At 33.2% G+C, this 27,980-nt stretch overlaps 1 protein-coding gene across 4 annotated transcripts in view; it reads left to right on the forward strand.

The window, feature by feature from the left end:
- Positions 1-27,980, forward strand: part of BRINP3 (BMP/retinoic acid inducible neural specific 3) — a 378,132-nt gene that overhangs the window by 307,756 nt on the left and 42,396 nt on the right. For all 4 annotated transcript variants that reach the window (XM_003264480.4, XM_030818732.1, XM_030818731.1 and 1 more), the window contains one exon: positions 6,858-7,080. In XM_003264480.4, the coding sequence (XP_003264528.1) occupies positions 6,858-7,080 (223 nt within the window). The remainder of the gene's footprint in view (positions 1-6,857; positions 7,081-27,980) is intronic.

Here is a 27,980-nt window from a genome sequence, read left to right on the forward strand (position 1 = left end):
TCCAATCACGGTTCTTTGTAACTTTAACATAACAGATCTGAAAGGAATTTACATTCGATCTTGGGGTCAAAGCTTGTTTTGAAGCCCTACAGCTGCAAGAGGTAAAAGATTTATTTAGCACAGTCTTTGAAAGTCTCACATTCATTCTGTACTTTGAATGGGTAGGAATTGGGGCACTTTAAGCAAACCATCTCTATTAGTAGTAAACTCACCCACAGTCTTTGAATTTTTCATGCTCTTCATTCAATTATATGCAGGCATATAGGTCCAAATGCCATTTCTGCAACACACACTTCATTCTAGGTGGGCAGAGGTGGAATTTCTAATGTCAAAATTCCACCCTTAATACTGCGTAGGTTTATAAAGCTTTTTGTCCCAGCCAGTAGGAAACAAACCACATATGCTCTCAATTTTCTTTGGAAGCTTTTACCAAACCACTTCTGGTATCTCTATCTGTATAAGCCCAGATTAGTCGATGTAAATAAGACAAACAGGCTCTAGCTCACTTAATGGGATAAATTCAGGGATTTTGGATGACACATCCAAAATCCAAAATCGGATAAAGGGATTCTGGATGTCACATCAAATCACTAAGAAAAGTAGGGAAACCTACTCATGTGCTACACAGGAAACAGTAATGAGGCTGTATTTTCATAGGCCCGGCGCGATGGCTCACACCTATAATCCCAACACTTTGGGAGGCTGAGGCAGGCAGATCATCCGAGGTCAGGAGTTCAAGGCCAGCCTGGCCAACATGGGGAATCCCCACCTCTACTAAAAATATAAAAAATTAGCCGGATGTGGTGGCACGTGCCTGTAATCCCAGCTACTTGGGAGGCTGAGGGGCGAGAGTCACTTGAACCCTGGGGGCGGAGGTTGTAGTGAGCTGAAATCACCCCACTGGACTCCAGCCTGAGTGATAGAGTGAGACCCCATCTTAAAAAAAATAAATGCGTAAGATGTATTTAGTGAGGTCAGCACTGCTAACTGCAATGAACAGCACCATATGGAACTAACCAACTAACCATTACCATTACTGCTGCAAACATTATCTCCTGAGAAAATTTCTCTAGGGACTCTCTTTGTCTTTGCATTAACAACTTAAGATCAAAATCTGGGTGGTACGCCTGTTTCTTCTAGTTTAAATGATACACCCAATCCCTCTGTAGCTGCAAGGACACTGGGAGAGTGAGGACCTGGGTTTTCCAGCTTCTAAGAGATACGGCTGTATTTGAGTAATTTCTCAAACAGTTGAATGGGGTCATAAACAGGGCAACTCAATAAAGGACAGATTAATTGGCTTGATGTATTGAAATGCTTTAATATAAAACGTGATACATCTTTCAGAGAAAAATAAAATAGTGATAAAGAGCATACCTTATTTCTGGCAGCTACTAAGGAATTAGAATCTCTTTCTGATTTATGCCCTCATGTACCCATCGCTTTGTAGCCTCATAAAATTGGCCAGTTCACAAGCTATTGAACAGGCTTGCCATTTACTTTATGCAGCATTATAGTATTTTGTCAATTTCAGTGTAAACTCTATACCCATGACTTATAGAATGGTTTGAATAGACTTACATTGATGTGTGGCCACTCAAAGTCATATCAGTGATTTACTGTAGGTGTTGGGAAATTTCAAAACTAATACAAATCATTGAAATAGTCCGTTAGAAATGTTAGGAGAAAAAAAGTTTGCAAAAGTAAAAAATCAACCAGTTCTACTAAGGGTTATAGCGTTGGTCAAAATTTGTGTATTAGTAGTGCTCCCTGGAGGAGCAGATGCCATTTCAGCCCTTGGTAACTTTCTGCTATTCAGGACACTGTTTGCCTGGAATTTCTCTGTCTCAACTTTTCTTGCCATGAGCCTTTCTTCTCACTCACATTCCCACTTCTTTCATATCTTGCTAATTTTGTATCTTACTGACTTAAAGCCAGTATTTCTGTAGTGTCAAGGTTTTTGATTAACTTATTTGCTAGAATTTTTTTTTTTTTTGCCACTGAAAATCAGAAGACAGAGGAACTCATATTCCAGGAAAATGTGGTTCTCAAGAAACAAGAAATAGCTTTATCAGAGGGTGTTCTGTTTGGGCAATAACATGGAAAACATAGTTTCATATTTATTTGTCAGCTTTGGAGTTAGTACTTAGTATTGATTCTAAACCAACTGTAGACTAAGCAACAACAACACACACACACACACACACACACAAATAAATAAATAAAAATGAAAAATAAAAACCCAGCCAATGAAACAGAGCATACGTGCTATGTGTTCATGTATGGAAAGCCTCAAAGTTTTGCATTTAGTATGAGAAAGTAATCCTTTTTTTAGTTTACTGCTTACAAAAAATTTGTGTTACTAGAATTTGTTATGAGCACATATTATTTTCCAAGAAATCCTATGTTCACAAACATAAGTAGAAGAAATGAATTTAAAGTCATTGGATTGGTAATATAAAATCAGAAATGATCATTTTTTTCTGTGTAAAAACAAATGTTTGCATGGATTCTTTATATATATATCAGACATATTTTTTTTTCTATTTCTCTTTTTATTTTATGTGCCCTGTGATCATCCTTTATGTATTTTGTTAGATATTATGTATTTTTTCTATTGTTGTAGTGAAACTGTTGCTATGCTTTCATAATAAATTTATTATCCATATTGCATTGCCATTTCTACTGAAATACTTTAATTATACCAATATGTACATTGATTTTAAAAAACACACATATCAAATGTGAGCCAGTAGAGTTTTACCTCATGTTAGCAAGTAATTAAGTTATGTCATTTTATTTAAATGTCTGAGGCCAGGCACTGTAGGTCATACCTGAAACCCCAATGTTTTGGGTTGGCGAGATGGGAGGATTGCTTGAGCCTGTGCAATGTGGTAAGACCCCATGTCTACCAAAAAAAAAAAAAAACCATAAAAGATAAAACATTAGCTAGGCATGTAATCCTACCTGCTGGAGTGGACAAGGCCAGAGAATTGCTTGAGCCCAAGAGTTCAAGGTTACAATGAGCTATGATCGTGCCACTCTACTTCAGCCTGGGCAATAGAGTGAAACCTTGTCTCTAAAAAATAATAAATAAAAAATCAATGTCTGAAACATAAGATATGTACTTGGTGTAATGATAATTCTGTAGCATTGTGCTTATATTTTATATGTATTCACACTATTAATATAAATTGTAATATAATTAGCACAATAATATGAATTAATAACAATCATAAAAGCAAGCACAAGTTTCCTCTTTCAATACTCCCTATCCATAGTCCTACTTACCAATGACAGCAGCTTCTGTTTTGAGTTATTTTAGTTGATTTATAACTCAAGAAATTATTTCCAAATAATGAAAAACTGATAAATGTTTTACATAATTCAGGAAGTAAATTATATACCCTCAAAACTCTAGAAAGTTTAGAATGCTTTAGAATATCCTTGAAAATATATTCTAAAGCAGTTCTGAATAGAGGTTCTGAACATTTGAAAGTACACAATTAACTGCATTGGTCAAAGTTTTTTTATGTTTATTAGTAAGGGCAAAAATTCCAATCAGTGGGTATGTATCTGAGTCCTATTCTTTAACATCCCCAAAATTTTCAGTTCCCCACTCTCATCTGTTTAATTCAATTGCAAAGCATAGAAATAAATGCCAAAGATATAAATACATGAGATAATTGAATATAGTAGTGTTAATAAAACTTTTTGCTAACAGAGTTATGAAACCAAGTATTACCTGCGTTTGTATATAAAATTAGTCCAATAAAATTTGCATGAAGGATTACTGGGATAAATAATTGAATTAATATTTATAGCTATTAGTTTCAAAATTAGCTAATTAGGTATCAAGTGTTAACTAGATTTTCTATTGACGGAAAAAGGATAAAGGCACAACAAACTTTGTTTAACTATTTTCAAAATCACTCAATTTTTAATGGAGAAGTAGTAGTAGTCCAGAGAGTTAACATCATGCCTCATTATTCATCTATAATTTATTAGAAAGTTGTCACCCAGCCTAATTCTATTTATTTCCACAGAATTCATTACTATAATACATTTCCCTATGTATTATTATTTGCTTCATGTGAAAAGTTTTAAGAAGACTGTGACTGACTATAAATTCCTGCCAGCTTAGATGATGTTTGTTCCCATTATCATTGTTTTTGCAGTTTGTTACTGTATTTCTCCATCATCCTCAAAATTATGCCATGAAAAGTACTCACTTGATACATACTTAACACAGAGATATTTGTAGAGTAAAATCTCTCTAATTACCGATATTTTAGATTAACTTTTTCTGGGTAATTTTTACATGGTATTAATTTGTTTTCTTTTACAGACTTATTTATGTATCCCCAAAAGTATGGCTATTGTGTGTTTTCCACTTTAAAAGCAAATAATACTTTATCTTTTACATAGCTTTGGAAATTACTATAAGATAAAATGTTATCTGGTATCCCTAACAATTGTGGTTTGTTTCTGTAGTTATGTAAATTGTTGATTTATATTATAATTCTAATGCGTCATTCAAATTTTATTTCTGTATTCTATAAATATAAATTTTACTAATTGCCAACAATAAAAGAAAAGATATCCACGGGAATATTTCTGGGGGTCTTCTAAGTAGAGTGAATTTCAGATACTGAAGACGTTATTTTTAACATCTGAAAATATTGCACATCATTAGTCATTTTTTGAAATAAAAAGACAGGTTTATCCATATTTGTTGTCATAGATTGAAAGATCTGTATGTTCTGTGCACAACAGGTGTTCAATAAATGTTTTGGGTGACAGTGGTGACTCTTAATGACTTCATCATGAAGTAATTATTCAAGTGTCATGTTAAAACCCTATTTCTTAGAAATTACATACTGGCAATTTTCAGCTGCCATACATTGTTATATTCACTTTAGTTCAGTTAAAATGTATTTAAAAATACTCCTTATCTTCAATAAAATTTATGAATTTAAATCCCTTCCCAATACTGTTATAACAAACATTGAACATAATTAAACTATGTATACCTACAATACAATAAAGGATTTTCAAAACTATTCAACTAAAAGATGACAATGAAATGAGTAATTAGTTTTGAAAATAGTGGCATCTTCTATGTGAATAATCCAAGAAATGCTTTCCAATTTCCATGCATTAACTCTTTATTCAAAAGAGGGAATCTCACAAAAGACACAAATGGGACCAAATAAAATATAGGATACTATTAAACTGGAATTATAGGCCAGGCAGAGTGGCTCACTCCTGTAATCCCAGCACTCTGGGAGGCAGAGGTGGGTGGATCACCTGAAGTCAGGAGTTCAAGATCAGCCTGACCAACAAGGTGAAACCCCATCTCTACTAAAAAATTACAAAAAATTAGGCGGGCGTGGTGGCAGGCACCTGTAATCACAGCTACTCGGAAGGCTGAGGCAGGAGAATCTCTTGAACACAGGATGTGGAGGTTGCAGTGAGCCGAGATGGCACCATTGCACTCCAGCCTGGGTAATGAGCAAAACTCCATCTCAAAAAAAAATGCATGTATTATTTACACTTTGCTTACTTAAAAAATGGTTTGAAGCATATTGGACAGATATGCCCTACAAAATGTTTTCTCTTTTTTTTTCTGTAAAAAGTACTGTAACTTTGCTTTAGTTTTCCTTCTTTTTTCAGATAAAAGTCTATTCCTTCAATGCCTGAAAGATGCCAGAACTCTGTACTTATCTGATCTAGGAAAAATAAACCCAATGTTCATGAATATAATTCACTGTGAATTGTTAAAAAGTTGCATTTCCCAGCATTGATATTTCATAAAAGGGAAGTCATATAATATATTTTTCCTTTTGTGCCTGGCTTATTTCACTGAGTGTAATATCTTAAACATCCATCTATGCTGTAGCATGTGTCAGAACTTTATTCATTGTTATGGCTGAATAATATTCTATTGTATGTATATAATACATTTTGTGTATGTTCATATTTGTTGATTAACAGTCTAGTTGTTTCCACCTTTAGAAAATTATTTCAACTATCTTTTGTGTTCAGATATTTATTAGATCTTCTTGATAATTATTTATTTTAGTGTAGCATCAACTTTTATTGCTAATTTTGGTTAAACCAGACAGTTGAAAAGACAGCACAATTATTGACTCAAAAACAAAAGCCAATATTTCAGCTTTAAATTCTTTCCAATAGTTTTTTAGCATGTACTCATGTTTTAAATGGTTAGTCATAACAAATTAGAATATAGTCAGTTACAAAGAGGGTTAAAAATAAGATCAGTTATAATTAGGGTGCATAGTTTAATATTATAATTTTATATTTAAAATCTAAAATTTTATATTTAAAAAGGTTTTTGCTTTTCTTTAAAAACTAATAAAATTATTTAGTAGCAATTTTATATATTTTCTATTCTGAGGTAATAAAAATTTCTGAAAAGGTTTTTAAATACACAAAGGATTATTAATACCATTGCCAAAAATGAAAGTCAGATTAATGATGACTATGTATTGAAGAAAGTTTACTGAAAGATCATTAAAAGAAGCACACAGAAAAATTAAGTTGAACTTAAACTTTCTGCTTCAACTATTTGCTTTAGCACAAATTATTTTAGTTTTCTTTTTTCATGAAAGTTCTATTTTAAAGGGAACAACAAAGAAGATAATTCCAAAGCATCCAAAAACCCCATCTTCTATTAATTTGTTACTCACAAATGATGCACTGTATTTATTTGTTCTTAATTTGACATATATGTGTATATGTATTTGTTCTTAATATTGACATATTATATGTGTTTGTGAAAAACAGAAAACAATAGTTTCATAATTAAAGTGTTGAATTTTGACATTTTTCAGATGAATTCAAGTTATTTATGAAAAGGCTACCTATGAATTATTTCCTCAACACATCTACTATAATGCATTTGTGGACAATGGATTCTAATTTTCAGCGCCGTTATGAACAACTGGAGAACAGCATGAAACAACTTTTCCTAAAGGCACAGAAAATTGTACACAAGCTTTTTAGCCTTAGCAAGAGGTGTCATAAACAACCCCTCATCAGCCTGCCAAGACAAAGGTAAGACATTTGTGGCAATGTAAGCAATTAAGTTTATTGTTGAGAAAGTGAGTTCTATTTATTTTTCTGAATGCAGGTATGTTAATATACAAATCATGATCTAATTTATATTATTAGAGATAATTTGAAAACAATATATTAAGTCTCAAATAATAAATTATAGTTATTTTTCGAAGTAATAGTACAATGAGAAAAATATATACTAGCACTTATTTCTTTTTTTCTTTTCTTATCAAAATGAAGAAATCATTCTAATTTATTATGTGTTGTAGCCAACTAATAATTGCATTACAGTGAGCAGAAAAGCACAAAGCCCTATGGTTACATTGTGAGCCTGGGAAATAAACAGGATTAGAAATTAAAATTCCTCAATATGTAATTTTCAAATAAAATAATTCAAGATGCATTTTCTATAACCAGTGTATAGAAAACCATAAACCTAATTCTACAAAAACTTCTGAAAATTACTATGAAAACTTCTAAAATTTAATGGGAATGATGACAACAATTAAATTATTTGTGTCTGAACTGACTTGGGGAAGTAGTGTTTGAATTTCCTACTTTAGGATATACTGACCAGTAAGTGTAATAAAAAGTTGTATTTATCTATTTGAGGTCAGTTTGAAAACGAAAAGCTACAGGAAAATATAGTACAGTATCACAAGAAATATACATTGGTATCAGTAGCTCTTACATAAAATGCTTGAATTTTGGCTTGCTGCTTAAATCATTAAGATGAGAAATCTATAATTATAGATTTCCTTTGCTGGAAGAAAAAAAAAACCCTGAAGGTTAGTACATAATTTTAAACATCCATATAAAAATAAAACATTGGATTGTTTTTGTTTGTTTGTTTGGTTTTACAATTTATTGGTGTCTAGCATACAAAAAATAAACTGTGCAACCATCATAATCTAAGGTGAGGTCATTTTCATTGCCTCAAAAAGGAATGGATTACCAATTAGCAGTCACTCCTCATAAACCCTCACCCAGTCCAAGGCTGTTTATATCTATAAATGTGTCTAATCTACTATTTGTCTCTATAGATTTGCCTATTTTGGACATTTTCTGTAAATGGGATCATACAATATATGGCCTTTTGTGACTAGCTTCTTTCACTTAGCAAACTGCTTTCAGGTTCTTCCATGTTGTAGCATCAGTAGTATGGGTATACCACATATTGTTTATTCGTTCATCACTTGATGAAGATGTGGCTTGTTGTACTTCTAAGCTATCATGAATAATGCTTCTATAAACATTCATGTACACTTTTTTATGTGGACATTTGTTTCAATTTTCTTGGGTATATACCAAAGTGGAGAAATGCTGAGTCATGAGACAACTATATTTAACATTTTGAGAAGCTACCAAACTGTTTTTCACAGTGGCTGCACCATTTTATATTTTCACCAGTCACAAATGACAACTCCAATCTCTCCACATTATCTTCAACACTTGTGATTTTGCATCATTTTGGTTATAGCCATCGAAGTGAGTATGAAATAATATCTTTTGGTTTTGATTTAAATTTCCCTAATGACTAACAATGTTTAGCATCTTTTCATGTATTTTGAACATCTTTTCATGTTCATTGTATATCTTTTATGGAAAAATGTCTATTCAAATCCTTCATAGATTTCAATATTTTTTTGAAAGTGAGCATTGAGTTGTAAGAGGACTTCATATGTTCTGACTGCAAATTCCTTATCAGTTGTATGATATACAAATAATTACTTCTATTCTTTAAGGTGTCTTTTCAGTTTCCTAGGCAGTCCTTTCTCTTTCTCTCTCTATCTCTCTCTCTCTCAATCTCTCTCTCTCCCCCTCTCTGTGGTCAGTTTAGCTAAAAGTTTTTCAACTTCATTTTTATTTTTCACTAACTTTTAGTTTTCTTGATAGTCCTTATTATTTTTTTCATTTTTAGTTCATTTTTCATACCAATTCTATTATTTTTTCTTCTTTGCTGTGTGTTTAATGTCATTTTCTTTTTCTGGTTTCTTGGAATAAAAACTTAAGTTATTAATTTGAGAATTTTCACCTTTTGGGAATAAAAAATTCTTTTCAATTTTTCAACTTTTTAGATTCAGGTGGTAAATGTACACGTTTGTTTCATAGGTATATTGCATGATGCTGAGGTTTGAGGTATGATTGATCCCGTCACCCAGGTAATGAGCATAGTACCCAGTGGTTTTCAATAATTGGCCCCCTCACTTTCTCTCCACTCTAATAGTCTCTAGTGTCTACTTTAGTATGTTTATGTCCATAAGTACCAAAAGTTTAGTTCTTGTATTAGTCCATTTTTATGCTGCAGATAAAGACATATTTGAGACTGGGAAGAAAAAGAGGTTTAATGGACTTACAGTTCCACATAGCTGGTGGAGGCCTCACAATCATGGCAGAAGACAAGGAGGATCAAGTCACATCTTACATGAATGGCAGCAGGCAAAGAGAGAACTTGTGCAGGGAAACTCACGTTTTTAAAACTATCAAATCTCATGAGACTTATTCACTATCACAAGAACAGCATGAGAAAGACCTGCCCCATGATTCAGTTACCTCCCAGGATATCCCTTCTACAACATGTGGTAATTCAAGATGAGATTTTGGTGGGAACACAGCCAAACTATATCAGTTCCCATTTATAAATAAATACACACATTAATTGGCTTTCTGTTCTTGTGTTAACTCACTTAGGATAATCGCCTCAAGCTGCATTCGTGTTACTGCAAAGGATGCGATTTTATTTTTTATGGCTATGTAGTATTCCATGGTATGTATGTACCATATGTTTTTATCCAGTCCACCATTGTTGGAAACCTAGGTTGATTCCTTGTTATTGCTTTCATCTTTTTAAATACAGGCATTCACATCAATAAAGCTTCCTCTAAGCACTGCTATAAATTATTATTTTATGCATCTCATAAGTTTTCTTATTTCCTCCACAAATAAGATATTTAATATGTCTTTTTGTGTACTCCCAGGGAACATTCCATGACAGGGAAAAGTGGCTGGGTGAAGATCTTGTTATTTGATTATAATGGGCCTTATGCTTTATATATGTAGGTTAAAAGCAATTTGAAAACATGAAATAGATTATTTTACCCAAAATAGAAAGTGCAAGAAGATGAGGTGAATTAGGAAGCAAATTGATGAGTCTGGTTATAAAGACATTGACTTTAGGGTTCTTTTTAACTAATACGTCTAGAGCTGGATATGTATGTCTGAAGCTCAGGGAAGATTTGGACAATCTCAGGGAATCCAATCTCAAGGAATGGCAATGATTGGTTCACAGGAATCCATGAAATCTGAATCCGGCTGACATTTGAACAACATGGGTTTGAACTGCCTGGGTCCAGTTATATGCAGACTTCTCCCAATCAAAAAGATTTTCACACAGCTTTTTCCATCACCAAGTTCCTCATCCTCAACCTGGTGGATGAAAAATATAGTATTTATGGGATGCGAAACCCATGCATAAGGAGGGCTGACTTTTGTATCCTCAGATTCTGCAAGGCTTACTGTGGGACTTGAGTATGTGTTAATTTATTTTTTTAATATTGGGGGATGGAGGAATTCCTGGAACCAATCCTCCTGGGATACTGAGGGAAAGTGCAGATATATGTGAGATGAGTGAAGAAACAGAAATTGCAGTTGAGCAGATACTAGAGTAAAATATATCATGGAAGCCACATTAAATTCTAGTAAAAATAAATAAATTATAAGTTCACGTACAAAAATGCTATAAAAATTCAAGGTTTGCAGTGAAAATGTGGGAAGCTGAAATCCCAGTTCAAATTGAGAGTATCCAACACAAATAAGTAGAATAAAATAGAGGTGTAATATTTTGATTAGAATTCAACATAGTATAGATTGATCTTTGTTTTCCAAAACTTCTAAATTAAATAAATCAAATATTGCCACAGAGTTTTCTTGACTTTTTTTTAAATTTAGCATAATTCCTAAATTGACTATTAGTCACCACACACACAAAAACAATGCAGACTTCTTGCTAGATAAATTTGCTCATTGAAGTTTGATATTTTCCATCCCCATTTTTTTTACTGCTAATGTAACATTTTGTTTCTATTTCTCTTTTTTTTCCATTTTAAAAGAATAATATGAAATGACATCAGGAAAACAAAAAAAAATACGTACTGGATTCTAGGAGGGTACAATTTGGTAGAGTGTAAAATGGACATTGGGTATTTGTAAGTTACGTTTTCAGAAATTTTTGAAGAGGAGGTAGATAAGCCATACCAGTAATTTGCTTTCATTACAAATTATGTTTTTTCCTGCCTTTATGGAATTGTTCTCAGTCATTCCCTTGAACTTTCGTCACCCTAAGAACAGTCTTTCAATTTATGATCTTCTAAGATCTTGAAAAATAAGCAAAAACAAACAAGACTTTCAAAGTACCTCTCCGCCGGTAAGATATTTTCACATTTCCTATAAAATGACAGATTAAAGTCACTCTGTATAACGTATAGTTCTTCCTTTTCAATAAAGCTTGACATTCAGATTAATCTCACCATTTTTGCTCTGAGGAATTCATGTGACATAAAAATCATTTTTCTTACTTTAGAGTAAACTCTGAAGCCTGTGACAATTTGGTTTCCTTGAGGTAGTCAACTTTTGCTCCTATTCTAAAACTTTGCAGATATATAACAATGGCTTACTAATTTCATCACAAGATAGTGATTACAACAATTGTATTATCTGCTTCCACACTGCTATAAAGAACTACCTGAGACTTGGTAATTTCTAAAGAAAAGAGGCTTAATTGACTCACAGTTCTTCATGGCTGGGGAGACTGCAGGAAACTTAGAATCATGGAATAAGGCAAAGGGGAAGCAAGACACATCTTACATGGCACCAGGGGAGAGAGAGAGAAAGCAAGCTAGTGGGGAAGTGCTATACTTTTAAACCATCAGATCTTGTGAGAACTTACTCACTCAGGAGAACAGCACAGGGGAAACTGCCCCTTCAATTACCTCCCACTAGGTCCCTCCCTAATGTGGGGATTATAATTCGAGGTGAGATTTGAATAGGGGCACAGAGCCAAATTATGTCAGCAATTATTGAAAACTATCATAGTTAATTCCTAAAATGTAACTGAGCTGTACTATCTTGTGCTGCCATTCTCAGAGCAGCAAGGATCCATAGAAATACTACATTTAATGAAGTGTTGGTAAAAGTTTAGCAACCAACTCTTTAGGAAAAAAGACAGCTTTGATGAACAATATTTAACAATTTTTGTTCACTATCACAGTCAATATCAATCTACCAATGTGATGTCACTGAACACAGAGTAGCGAATAGAAGTACACACTCAGATCTTCTAAGTCAGGACACACAGGCTGCAGCAAGCAAATAAAACAATTGAATATATTATTATTACGAAGTTATTCATATTTTATTAACAAAATAAGGTGAGATGTAATAGAATATTTTAATGCCACAGAGAAAAATGAGTTGAAGTCTACCTATTCATTATATGTTATGTCATGCACTCCTATGTATGCTCTTTCAACTTATATATGAAAATCTTCCAAATGCTGACATATATCAGTAAGCAATAACAAAAGAACTTATTTTTAATATCATCATTGGACTCATGAGAAAAGCCTTTACATTTTAGAAAGCTGTCAGTCTTCTAGTGGCAGATACAAGTTTTCCAAGTCTGTATTGTTCACTTGAATACTTTATTGTTATCATTGCCATTAAATAAATCAGTTATTTGTCCTGAAGCGACAGCCTCGTTTTTTTTAAGTTTTGATAACAGATCCACCAAGTGTCCAAGTCTGAATAACCATCATTTTTCTGTCAAACTATGTCAAGTAAAAATGGTTTTCCATGGAAAACGTGGCTACCTCAGCTTGCAACTAAAATAATTGCAAAAGTTAGTTTCCTCAAATCAACTATTATAGTGCTATCTGCAGCATAAGTCCTTTATTCATGTGTCTTGTTTTGACATGCAGATTTATACTAAAGATTAAGATGCAGTAAACTTTCTTTTAAATGCTTCAACATGAACATTCTTGAAAACATTTCTTTCTGTTTTACGAGTATGTATCAGTAAGGAATATATCCCCACTAGGAGAAGAGTTGGTGGCACTACTTGGTTTGTAGTAAGCCTTCAGCAGTAGTTTACTCTCCATTGCTTTAGAACTGTCAGTGAAAGTGTCAAAGCAATGTAAAAGAAAAATGTCTTATTTATTTCTATGAAAATAGTTTTGACTTTGTGCATCTTCTGATAGGATCTTGCCCTCTTTTCCCACCTTCCTCCCACCTACACCCAGGGCTATGTGGATCACTTTTTAGGATAGAGAATGCCTGAAATCAATTTCTTCTCCTCCCAAGTAGCTAATAGACAGAAGATAAACACTTCTTCCTTTGCATCTTCTCTTCCTTTACTAGTACAACCCTGAGTTTCATCTGAGCACATGCTGCATCACACCTGTATACCTTACTTGCACCTAAGGTGGATACATGTATACAAATGGGAGGAATGCATGAAACTTCTAAATTGGTTCTTAAGGGAGGAATATGTGTCATCTTTTTTATCTCTTTCCCCTAGCTAAGATGAAAATGTGGCCGGGCGCAGTGGCTCACGCCTGTAATTCCAGCACTTTGGGAGGCCGAGGTGGGAGGATCACGAGGTCAGGAGATCGAGACCATCCTGGCTAACACAGTGAAACCTCGTCTCTACTAAAAATACAAAAAATTAGCCGGACGAGGTGGCGGGCACCTGTAGTCCCAGCTACTCGGGAGGCTGAGGCAGGAGAATGGCGTGAACCCCGGGGGGCGGAGCCTGCAGTGAGCCGAGATAGCACCACTGCACTCCAGCCTGGGCGACAGCGAGACTCTGTCTCAAAAAAAAAAAAAAAACAAACAAAAAAAGAGATGAAAATGTGATGACTAGAACTAAAAATCATAACTGAAGAAACTTGTGAAGAACTGTAGAACCCATTATCTTTGAGGCCACCATATAAGTCATGGATTGTTTATGTTGTACTGTTATTTGAGAGGAATAAAATTCTATTTTGTATACGTTACTGTTATTTGAGTTATATTACTAGGGCCAAACTTGCATCCCAACAAATAAAAGTACCTTACAGAATGGCCTCCAAATTATTTATTTACTTACTCATTTTGTTGAGACAGAATCTTACACTGTTGCTCAGGCTGGTGTGATCATAGCTCACTGTGGCCTTGACATCCTGAGCTCAAGCGATCCTCCAACCTCAGTCTCCTGAATAGCTGGGACTACAGGCCTGAGCCACCATGGCTGACCCAAATTCTTTAATATTATAGAATCTATGATTTAGTTAAAAATTGCATTTATATATTAATGTGAGGGACTTTTGCTGAAAGCAATTTTATATAAAACTGAATGGAAGTTAGGATATTAGTTTTCTTACACTTACATGGTATAAAATGATCTTTTATTATTTTATTATTATTTGAGTTTCAGGCACTCCAGGATGACTCACAAGCACATACTCTATAATAATGAAGCAGTAAATTTACAAACCCTTACATTTATGTATTAAATGTTGTTATTGAGAAATGCAAACATGAAGTACCCAGTGCATGAAAGGTGCTTAGATAAGTATTTTCCATTTCAAAAACAGAAAACCCATTTTCTTGTGTGTAGGTATTTTCTAATACACTCATAAATTTTCGGCAAAATGTCTTTCATGTGTTTCATACTCAAAATAAAATTGGCCATAAAGATAATGTTCTAAATGCAAACAAAGTGTTACTTAAGAAAGAATGTCTTAGTTGTCTGAATTCTGATTCAAGGGAGCCAAGATTAGCTTTTTGAGGACAACAGAAGAAGAAAAAAAAATAGTGCATGTACCCCACTGTTCTTGATTGGGATAACTTCTAAGCAAGTTTCAAAGTAGGGAAAAGTTTTCCTATCACTTATGCTACCTATTTTCATCTAATTCTTGGTATAGCTTACATTTCAGCCACCATGGCTCTAAAATGGGCTTGGTTTTATTTTTGCCATCATATTTCTACTCTGACCTACTCAGAAATCTTTTAATTATCTTTCACTTTATTATGTCTTAGACAGTTGTCAGTTGAAATTAGTTTTTTAAACTAATTTATATGTATTATGTGTATGTATAAAAATTATTGGTACTCTTTAATTATACTATTTGTCAGCCATGCCAGTCACTAATTTGGGCATTTTAGGCAGAGTACGACCGTAATGATAAAATAAAATTAAAGTCTGTAGAAATATAGTGTTGTGCTTGCTTTTCTTCATCTTTTTCTCATGGATGAAAGATTGGGACATAGACTTCGGTACCTCAACATTTTGTCCAGTGAACTCTCTCTGCAGCCCACAATGTACACAGGAAAGATGTCCAGATTCAACCCAATAGAGGCACTTTTTTTAGATAGCTGATTTTGACAATACTAACAGTCAAAAAGGGCTTTGCTTTTTGTGGGGGCAGCGGGGTTGGGGGAGATTCTGTGGACTTATATATATATATTTGTGCATGTATGTAATAGTTCAAAATGATCATCTCATTATTTTTATAGAGAATCGGCATGTTGTTTTTTGGACCATATCAAGTTCGATTTTTACAACAATGAGAAAGTGTAAGTAAACTCTGAGTCTCTCTGAGAAGGTAATAAAGAATTATTTGCTTGAGATAGGTATCTAGCATGAAAGCTACTAGAAAGCAACTAAAGTGTTGAGATAATGACTGCCATGGTTAGTTAACAAAAAATATATTTAAAAAGGACCAAAAAATTCTCTCTCTCTCTCTCTCTATATATATATATATGAATTAATTTTTAAAAGAATTAATTTTACTGACAACTATCTAAAATAATAAATTTATCTAAGATAATATATTTTATCTTAAATAAATACATTCCTTTTTTAAAAGGGAGTGGTGGTTAAACAAATTTGGAGATTCCTGAATACTACAGCCCTTTTTGGAAACCTACAATGGATGCATGCCAAATACTCCATAAAGTTTTACAATTAGGAAATAAACATGATTAGACTAATTTAAACAAGGAATTTTCAGAATTAAATTTCTGCTTCCTTAAATACCTGTTAAATTGTCCAAGTACATGCTTGGGGATCAGTGTCACATCATTTTTTACCCAGTTTTTTGATTTTAAGCTTGTCTTTGGTTATAATATAGTAACTTCAATCACAGTAAAATATTCGGCAATTACCTTCAGCTGAAAATTATGTTAGAAGACTCTTCTTTGCTCAACTCTTTAGTTGTCTTCTTTGTGCTGGGTAACAATCACTGGCAAACAATTACTTCATTACCTTCTCCAATGGGCTCAGAGATTACACCACCATGTCCTTGTAAAATTCTAATTTGATAAGGCCAGCAAATGCAATGCTGATTCACTTACTAGCACATATTTTTGTCAGATTTCTTTCTTATAACCTTTACTTCTGAGATTTTCATCTCAATTTTTATTTTGGCTTATATAGAGAGAGTTACTTTAAGTGAGACTCTTCTTTTGATATTGATGCATGAACTTACATCTGAGAGAAAAATATTATGGAGTACAAATTGATAAACTGATTATTTGCTGATATCACATTAACTGTCAATGGTTTGTACATGAGACACATAGTGTAAATCCATATAGATCCCAAGGTACTAATGTTTCTCCAGATCTTATAATGTTTTTGACCGTGAAATCTTTAGAATGGTTGTACTTTTGCTTTTTAAATATAATTAAGTTAGGGCTGAATCTCTAATAGGTCTCATCTATATTTGAATCACTTCTAAACAATTTTACTTATGTTTTTGAATAAGTCGATGCCTTTTAAACCGCCAAATAAATAAGAATCCGAACATCATTTTTTCTTTTTTTTTTTGAGACTGAGTCTTGCTCTGTCACCCAGGCTGGAGTGCAGTGGCACGATCTCGGCTCACTGCGACCTCCACTTCCTGGGTTCAAGCGATTCTACAGCCTTAGCCTGCCAAGTAGCTGATATTACATGCACACACCACACTCGACTATTTTTTTATATTTTTGGTAGAGACAGGGTTTCTATTCTGAGGATGTGGTGGTTTTGTTATCTCACAGCAGAATCACATCTCATATATCAGAATTATTTATCTTATCTGTGACCTTTCACTTCTCATTAAAATGTTGTGGCCAGGGATAGACACCATGATATTGGTGTCATCTGACTGAGATTAGACTAGTATTTTAAAATCTCTTATTCTTTAAAAATATAATAGTGCATGCATAAAAGAGGAACAACTCAAAGTGTTTTCTCAAAGTGTGAGAATCTTTTTTGTCAGCTTTCATACAAATAATATTGGAAGCATCAATGCATATAAATGAAATTGGCTATTTCAAAACTGTCATTAGGTAAATATGTAGATGCTTACCCTAAATTTCTCATTCTGAATGATAATATTAATAAATAATACGATGTTGTACTAAACACCAGAAATCAGGTAAATCTTACAAATGATATCATTTCTGATCAAACTTGCTCAAGTCAGCGGGGAAAACCTAATTTGAGTTGCTTTAATGATACATTTAATCTAATGACTAATTTGGTAACACCACTTAGATGCGGTATGCAATCTCTAATATCAATACTATGTGTTAGAATCCTCATGCAGAGGACAAAAAAGTACCTATAAATAATCTTCCTCACCGCCTTTTAGCATCATTATTTTCTAACACGTATATGTATCTATGTATGTACACACACGCACACACAAACACACACACATAGATATGCACATATATACCAACTCATTAAAATGGCATATGAGTGAAATCCGGAGTTCTTTTCCTTGAGCATTAAATTAAGACACTGTTTTCTAAAAGTGAAAATGGTTTTATAAATCAAGAGGGTGAAAACTGCATATTAGCAGATGCATACCAGCACAAATCCCTAACACTGAAAAAAAATGTGAAGCACTTCATTTTAGGCAGCCAACACAAGTTATAAAGTGAGTGAATACATTTCAAAAATCAATGCCAATTGAAATAAAAATCTCCTATCTCACAATCTAGATGCACTTCAGACAACAACAAATAGAACATCACAAGAGAACACTGACATGACAAAAGAACACTCAAGAAAATGAAGGTCAGTTTGCTGTGGTGGTTGTATTAAGCTCAGCAGGAAGAATTCATGTAGGCTTCTAAAAGGAAATACAAAAGATCAAATCTCAGGTAACAATTTTTATTGAACTGAAACAAAATTAGCTCATATAAGCAGGAAAGTTAGCTATAAACAAATATAAAACAATGTACATTAGTAATAATATAAGGAAATTCTACCAGGCCTCTCTCTCTCTCTCTCTCTCACACACACACACATCTACTCAGCAATATCCTAAGTGCACACTAACATGCATGCACTGACACGTGTATACAAAAACATACATGCTCCCTCAACTATATATTTAATACATAAGGAGAACAATACATGATTATGATCTAAATACCTGATTTTTCCTTTATAACCTCATCTAAATTCCTATTGAACTGAACAAAACTGTGTCACTACCTGAAATTATTAAATCATTCATCAATATGCAATAATAGGGAGAGATATTTTGAAAGATAAACTGCAGAAAGTAAACAGGAATGAAGCTGAAGCTGACCAAATCACAATTCATCACATGTAAGTGAAATACCTATCTAAATAGCGGAAGAGACATGCAGTGGAATCCACCAATGTCACTTGATGAAGAGCCACAGACATACCGAGCTAAAAGAGATTATCCTGGAACTGACTCACTAATGACAACTGTCATGGTTAGCTAGTTATTAGCTAACATGTATTAAGTACAAACATGTGTGTCAAACACTGTTCTAAATGCTTTACCATTTTTCATTTTTAACTTAATACAATGTTATAAGGTGGGTAGTAGTTTTACTTTAAATTTACAATTGAGGATTCTGAAGTTTTGATAATCTAAACAAATTGAGCAAGATCACTCAACTACTGGTGGCAGAGCTAGAGTCCAAACTCATGCAATCTGGCTATAGAGGTCGTCGAGTTCTTCATTACTCTACCATGTCCTTTCTCAGGTTTATCATGTTTGTTAAAGAAGGTGTCCTAGTTCTTCCCAATCCGTCATCACTGAAAAGTTTGAGAAAGTATTAAATTCATGCAAAAAACATTAAGTAATAGAATGGAAAAATAGGAAAACAAGAAAAAGTTTAGAAGATAAAAATATGATTACTAAATTTAAAACTAAAATACAGTAGACTGTTAAAAGAAGAGCATTGGTTTATTACAGTAAAACAAGCTAATGCAGTACTATAAATAAAGAATGAGGAGATAGAATTTATTTATTTATTTTTTATTTTTATTTATATATATATTTTTTTTGTGACAGAGTCTCACTCTGTTGCCCAGGCTGTATACAGTGGCGCAATCTCAGCTCACTGCAAGCTCCACCTCCCGGGTTCACACCATTTTCCTGCCTCAGCATCTCGAGTAGCTGGGACAACAGGCGCCCGCCACCACGCCCGGCTAGTTTTTCTGTATTTTTAGTAGAGACGGGTTGCTCCGTGTTAGTCAGGATGGTCTCGATCTCCTGACCTCTTGATCCACCCGCCTCGGCCTCCCAAAGTGTTGGGATGACAGGCGTGAGCCACCGCGCCTGGCCAGAATTTATTTTAAAAGTGAGGTTCATGAAGAGCATGGTTGAGAGTAAAAATATACAGCATGCATAGTAGAATTTCCATAAAGAGAAGACTGATATTTTATTGAGAAGAGGCAATGAGAAAGAGAGAGAGAGCTTTTCTTGAAATTGGATGAAAAAAGACTCAGCACCAAGCAAAGTATATAAAATAGAATTGTATTATGTAATAGTTCTGAGTTAATATCAATCATTTTTAGCTACTCCGTTTCAGTTTTTCTTAGTTCATCAATGAGTTTAAATATTTGACGTATTTTAAAGCCCATGGGCACAAAGGAAGAGAAAAAGTGTGCACAATAGCATGCTCATCTCACATGTCTGGCTCCAAGTCAGCAATTACAGCATTTGTCTGTCATACATCCAGGCGTCTTTATTTCTAGATGGAAGTAACTTAAGGCAGACATGGCTAGCAGCTCTTTCTGGACCACAGATTGGCTTCTCAGATTCCTGTCTTTCTTCTCTCAGGGAGAACCAGAGGAACAAAGCAGTTTGTCAGGATGTCAAGTAGTATATGGTTATAAAAGGAAATATAGCAGTCCAATCTAACCATGAGAGGGAAACTGACTTCCAGCTTGTCTTTCCAAGATTGTGACAGCAAAATAATTTTGTTTTGTTTTGTTTTCCTCACTGGAAAGGTAAACAAGTAAGAATGAAAACAATTTCTTTAATCTAAAACACTAATTGCAAGATATGGTAGATTAACACATGCTGTTTTGAGAAGAAAAAATATGACTCAAGAATTTTCTGCTTAGTGAATTGATGTTTTATTTGAGAGGAAAACAAAAGGACTTTCATATATATAAAGTGCCTTTAGATATCATAATCTCTAGTTCTGAAAATGTTGCTTATTAAACAAATTAATAGAATCATCAACTCAAGAAGGTATATAAACTTTATCCTGAAATAAATTATTCTTATTGTATAATAAATTTATGCCAAAGAAGAGATCGTCTTCTATTACTTATTGTTTATCCTTGTTTAGTAAGTTTGCCAGTAAAATAAAACTTGAATCTATATAATTTGAAAATTAGAAAATATACAATATTGATATTTAAAATAAAACGTGCTTATTAGTTGTGGAGGGCACGCATATTTACATGGAAAACCCCATAGAATATAATTTTAAAAAACTGAAAAAATGTACTTAAAGAAATTTGCTAGCTACAAAATAAATAAAAATGAATACCCTAGCAATACGCAAACAAAACTCCTTAAGAAAATATAACAGAAAAGAATACATCCACAAGGATATCAAAATATGTAATATAAGAAAATAAATGTAATAAAAATCTTGTGGGAATTTAAGGGAAATTTTGAATAAATGGAGAGCTTGCTCGTTTTCTGAATGGAAAAATAATTCTGTATATATATATATTTTATCCATTAATATTTTCCACTAAATTAATATTGTAATATAATACTAATTATCAATTTAATACAATATTAATTGAAATTTATCTGGGAAAACAAGTAAGCAAATATAGTAAATAATATTTTAAAAGAGGGATAATGATAGTAGACTAGGATTGCCAAATATTGAAATATTTTCTAAAGAAATAAAATAGTGTTCCAGAAGAGCTCTGACTACACTGCTGAGTAGCCACTGAAAATTGCTTAATCTCTTTTGACTTCAGTTTCCTACCTATAATGAATACTTTCCTTACCAAATTACTATGAAAATGAATCTGTTTTATATGTGTGAAGTCTCAGCATTTATTAAAACTCAAACATAATCTATTTGATAATGATGATAGTAATGATGGTGATGATGATATAGTAATTAAAATATTGAATATTTATATAAAGATACAGTAATTGAAATAGTACGGAAAATGCTACAAAGTCTAGAAATACACTCACGTATATGTAGCAATTTGATTTATGAGTGTAACATTCAAGTGGGCTACAAAGGTATACAAGGAGAAGGTATACCAAGACACTCCTTTTAAGGTTATATTAATTCCCTGATGTTAAAAGTTTAACAAAGTCCAGATTAGGTCATTTATTTTATCATAATCTAATAAGGTTAAATATTTTAAGTGAACATTTTTTGCTCTTTTAAAAAATTATTTCAATAGTTTTGGGGCACAGGTGGTTTCTGGTTACATGGATTAGTTCTTTATTGATGATTTCTGAGATTTTAGAGCACTCATCACCTGAGCACTGTACATTGTACCCAGTGTGCGGTCTTTGATCCCTCACCCCCCTTTTAACTTTCCCCTCCAAGTCCCCAAAGTCCATTATATCATTTTTATGCCTTTAAGTCCTTATAGCTTAACTCCCACTTATAGGTGAGAACATATGATATTTGGTTTTTCCATTCCTGAGATACTTCTCTTAGAATAATGGCCTCCAGCTCCAACTAAGTTGCTGCAAAAGACATTATTTTATTCCTTTTTATGGTTGAGTGGTATTCCATGGTATGTGTGTATATATGTATGTGTGTGAATGTATATATAATAACATTTTCTTTATTCACCCTTTGGTTGATGGGCAGTTAGGTTGGTTTCATATCTTTGCAGTTGCAAATTGTGATGCTATAAAAATGTGTATGCATGTGTCTTTTTCATATAATGACTTCTTTTCCTTTGGGTAGATACCCAGTAGTGGGATTGCTAGATTGAATGGTAGGTCTACTTTTTGTTCTTTAAGGAATCTCCATACTGGTTTCCACAGTGGTTGTACTAATTTACATTTAAGTGAAATTGTTGACATGCAATTTTTAAAAATGAAATTCTTCCCTGATTGGAAATTAAGAAACTCATTCCTATTTAATCCTTTGTTCAAAGAAAATTCAAAGGGAAATTTCGGACTCTAAAGAAAGCAGTTCAAAAGAGAACACTTCATAGTGCTATGAGAACACAGTGAATTCTAGACTCAAAATAAAGCTCATAGTTACAAATGCCTTAATTGATAAAGAAGGAATAAAAAATTAAATGAGATTTAGATGAATTCGGAAAAGTTGCATGATACAAAATCAACATACAAAAAATTAAAGTTACTGAGAACTTGTAACCATTTTTTATTTCATTGGACAAATAAACATTTAGTGTCATGTATGACACAGGACATACAACAGCCTGCACAATTTTATATAGAGGGAGATTATATATAATGTATATAAATGGCCTGGAAATTATGAATTAATGATTTAGTGGGGTGAAAAAAATAAAATAAATGGGCAAATTATATATTATTTTTGAAGATTATCAGTATTATGAAAAAAATAAGCCAGAAAAGAAAAAAAGGAAATGCCAGGGGTTAGGTATCTATGTGGTCGTTATTGTGTTTACAATTTTAAACAAGACTGTCTGCAAAGATATGAAGACGGTGAGAATGCAGTATGCCATATGCATATCTGGAGAAGTGAATTACAGGCCGACTGAACAGCAGCATGTTCAAATTCCTCAGGTGTAGTAGGGCCTGGAGTGCTCCAGGAATCGTGAGGAGCCCCTGTGGCTTCCCATGGAGAGTATAGTAATAGAAAACATAGTCAGAGAGTTATTAGGGATGACTGACAGATCATTGGGAAAGGTGATAAAATATCCATTTTGAAAAGTATGAAGATGAGACATGTTCATCGGTAAGATTTTTCTGACTTTAGAAGGTTAGAAATATTATTTAGGTTTTTCCAGGCAACAAGAAACTATGGAAGGCAATCTTTTATAAAAATGATATAACTTTAATCTCAAAAATTACACAAAAATGGAAAAAAAGATGAATATGCTTAGTTTTCTAATTTAATTATTAAAATATAACGTATCTTAATGGAAATAAAGTGACCACCTAGAGGAAAGGCTACAGCACAATGGGTCGAAATTTCTGTAGGATACTAACATCCCAGATGAGACTACACAGCTGATGATGCCATTGTCCATTAATAAGATTCCAGGGCTATCATGAATTCCCCTGCCCTAAACTTGGAGTCAGATACTTTCCCTGAACTTCCACTTTGTTTTAGGGCAGGTTAGAATTAGAGGATGAAATATGGATGCTATGGTTGCCATTGTATTATTTTATAGGAGCACTGGGGGAAGATACTAGCTATGAGCCAGTTTAGTGAAAGAAAGGAAATAAAAAGGGGGAGGGGTTTGCATTTCAAAAAGACGTTAATTGATACTGAAATTTCCTATAATTTTCTTGGCACATTTTGTGTCTCCTATGCCTGTACATTATTTGGTGTTTCTGCAGCCTCTCTTAAGGAATCTTGTACAACAAATAGGGAGAATTTTCCCCTTAATACTCTCCTATTCATTTTCATGGACATTAATGCCCAAACAAGCCAACCAGACATCATACTCCTTGCATAAATTTGTAAGGAAATTAGATCAATATTTTATTGATAATATTATTTGATAAAATTATAAATGGTCATGGCTATGCAATTCTCATAACTTTCAGATTACCAATCTGTCTAGGGATTCATAATTCTAAATTTTGTAATCCAGTTAGCATTTGATAAAGGGATATTACCTAGCCACCACCTTGAATTTGGCTAAAATGACTTAAAATAATCATGGCATACCTCAGTACTGACATTCAGCTAGAGCCAGAACATAGCAGTGTAAGAGCTGATACCATTCTTATATGTTGGGTGTTCATTCTGATGGGCTGGTGTTCATGCAATGCTAGTCATTAAATGTTTTTGGATTCAGCCCTTACTCATCTATAAAAATATACAGTGCCTAGATAGAGGAATAACTCAGTTTTGGGGGTGTTGCTGTTAAGCATCCCTCTCAGAACATTCTATTATTATTTCCATATCCACAAAGGACTATTGGTCTTGCAAGTATGAGAATGGTCCCTCAATGTTCCTTAGGAAAAGGCTGTTTTCTATTTTTAACTGAAAGGCTTGACCTTTGAGTAGTTCCACTGGTGAGCCAGTTTCTCTTTGCATTCAGAAGCTGGGGAGCATTACATTTTCTGCATCTGTTTCCATGTCATCTTCATGATTTTATTATTTCTCTTGGCCTAACCAAACTGAAGTGAGTGGACACATCTTCTGAAAGCCAGCAGTCTCCATGTGGTAGAGGTAATCTAACTTCAGTCTAAGAGATTTGCTGTTCTCCATAAGCCAAAAATCTTTAGAAAGATAATCAGACAAGTCGGTAGGCTACTTGCATTTTATTTTCCTCCACTCCAAGCTGATGTATAGTTCTATGTTTTTGTGTATTTTAAAACATTTTAATTTTTTGATTGAAAACTTCTTACAAATCATCTTTACTTTAAAGAAGGAAATTGGGTAGCTAGGCTCTCTTCTCCTATTTTCTTTCCTCAGATACCACAGAAAACTCAAGCCAAAATTCTAATATCTGGAAAAGGAAAAATAAAAACTACTTACAGCCTTTCAGGAAATTTTTTTTGATAACAGTTTTCCAGGCATAGTTTTAGTCTCTCCTTTTATCTCAGATCTCCTTGGTCCAGAAAGGCAAACTTTTTTTTTTCCCTAAACAAAATGTATTGCTGAAGCAAAAAGTGAGCTTTTTGATAATTAGATTAACTTTTCTCAGGCGTACTTCAATTCCATATTTTTAAATTTTTTATTTGAAAGATATTTTTTCAAGCATAAAAATATTTCTGATAGGTTATACTCTGAACACAAAATGAAGACAACTATGGTGTCAAACACTTATAGAAAAGAAAAAAAAGAAAATTAAATTGTAAAAGATGAAGACGAAACCCCACTCAAATTAGTATCCAAGATAAACTATACCTTTGTACCTGGCATTTTCTGTAAAAACAAAGATCAACACACACGTATTAAAATAGAATTACTTAAAAAAATATAGTATGAACCTTATCATTTCCAATGCCAATGCAAAAGCAAAAGCCTTTCTTTAACTCTGTTTTCAGCTCTAGCCATATCCAAATCCTTAGCAGTTTTCCACTTTCTGACTAGAATGAGATTTCCTTTCCACATAACTAATTATGATTAGTTATCATTTCAGGTGCTTCTTGACCTTTCATATATCAGGTTATGTAAAATGTTTCTTCAATTACGTTGTTCATTTTTATTGAGCTCTTTGTATTCCCATTATTAGGTGAAAATAGTTATTTACATATTCTGAGGCAAGCACTTTTTTTCTGACTTGTAAATGTGGTCAACCAGAATGTGGATTGCCATTAATAAAGTCTAATTTATCAGTTATTTTCTTCTATAGGTAGAAAGGTTGAGTCCAAAGAAATTTTTGCCAATCACAACTTGAACAGATTTTCTCCCATATTTTCTTCTGGAAAAAAGAGTCTTTTTATTTTATATTTATTTTTTCTTTTCATGTTTACTTTTTACTTTTTAAACTTTTATTCATATTTTTCATAATCGATATCTTTTACGTTCCTCACATTAACTACTTGGGAGGTACAAATCAGGCTTTATTATTTTATTTTACATATGGGAAAAATAATGAGGATTAAGGTCGGGCGTGGTGGCTCACGCCTGTGATCCCAGCACTTTTGGAGGCCGTGGCAGGCTGATCATAAGGTCAGGAGTTTGAGACCAGCCTGACCAACATGGTGAAATTCCGTCTCTACTAAAAATACAAAAATTAGTCCAACGTGGTGGCGTGCGCCTGTAACTCAGCTACTTACGAGGCTGAGGCAGGAGAATTGCTTGAACCAGGAGGCGGAGGTTGCAGTGAGCAGAGATCGTGCCACTTCACACCAGCCTGGGTGACAGAGCAAGACTCTGTCTCAAAAAAAAGAAAGAAAGAAAATAAGAAGAAAAAGAAAGAGGATTTAAATATTAAGTGATAGTCTAAAGGTTATACAGTTATAAAATTGTGGTGTTAATTCTGGAATTGAGCCCCAGTCTAGTGCAATGTCTTCTTGACTACACTGCAGACAAACAAACATCTCAATCAAGAACATGGATTTAAATCCCAGGCATAAAATTATCTTTACTACTGGGAAAATAACTAAGAGTTATAGCAATTTAGTATTGATGAAAAACAGGAGCTTCTTTTTACTAGCAGAAAATCTATAAAATATATTATATTCATATCTTAATGGCAAAATTTGCACAAGAGACACAAATCAATTGACATTTGATATTTTCATTAGTAAAATAAATTAGGTACAGTCTGCAAGATTATAACATTCAAATTAGAAAACTTATGAAAAACAGGCCTCATTTAAAGAAACATGGCATTAAAATGCTAAAGCCAAGGGACTCTTTCAAGAATATTTATAAGAGAGTCAGTGTATAATTCTGCACCTGTTGTTAAGAGGAGGTACAACTGGTCAAGTTCCTATTTGAATTGGCATCAAAGATTTTAAAAAATAGCCTCTCTGTAAGTTTTCCCGCTCTTGTGAATAGAGATTTGTCTTTTGCAAGGGAGGAGTGGCAGACTATCATTCTCTTCAGGCAGCACCTGTGAAATTTGGCAAACTTGAGTGTCTTAAGCTGCTGGCATGAATAGCTTTACACTATGTGGGTAAAGAGGCCACCAGTACTTTCTAATGAATGAATCCATGGAATGCTAATTTTAGTATCCTTGAATTATGTGACTAGTTCAATGTTTATGTGCTGTTTTGAAATAGAGTTCATCTCACTACGTTTGAAAACAAATTCTACAGCTTTAATTTTAACATTTTATTAAAGTTTGTTTTGATGTTGAGCAATGTCAAAATTAATTTATTTTTTATTCTAAAATTTATGGTTTTAGGAAATAAAATTAAACTATATTAATATAAAAGTTTACTTTTATGCTTGCCGTAAGATTAATAGTTAACAGTAGGTTTATATGTATAAATATAGTTCTGTGTGGCACGTTTTCATACAGTGTGGTTAAGTGAACAGACGTATCAGGTAAATTATGTTTTCATGGCAAATGAAGTCATTTAATAAACATATAATGATAGTATCACATGTAATTGTAGATTTTGCATCTTCTTATCTTTCTACGAATCTTTATATTTACACTAATAATACAAATATATTTAAAAGAATAATCAAGATGGTTTTGAATGTTAGTGAAAAGTGTTTGTATAGATTCACTTCAACATGAACAATATTTGCAAGAAATAAAGTTTAAGTGGAGAAATGCTTCTGGTAATGTTTAACAAAATAAAAAATACTCAAATTAAGAGCAGCTTAGCTGTTTTTCCCTAAAATATTTTTAACCTATTTCCGCTATTTGCTATATATGTTTTCAAAACCCAGTTGAAATATTATCTCCTTTCTTGAAAATTTTTCTTAACCCCTTTCTCTACAACAAAGTTAGA

Source organism: Nomascus leucogenys, chromosome 9 (genome assembly GCF_006542625.1).
Source record: "Nomascus leucogenys isolate Asia chromosome 9, Asia_NLE_v1, whole genome shotgun sequence".
Classification (NCBI taxonomy): Eukaryota; Metazoa; Chordata; class Mammalia; order Primates; family Hylobatidae; genus Nomascus; species Nomascus leucogenys.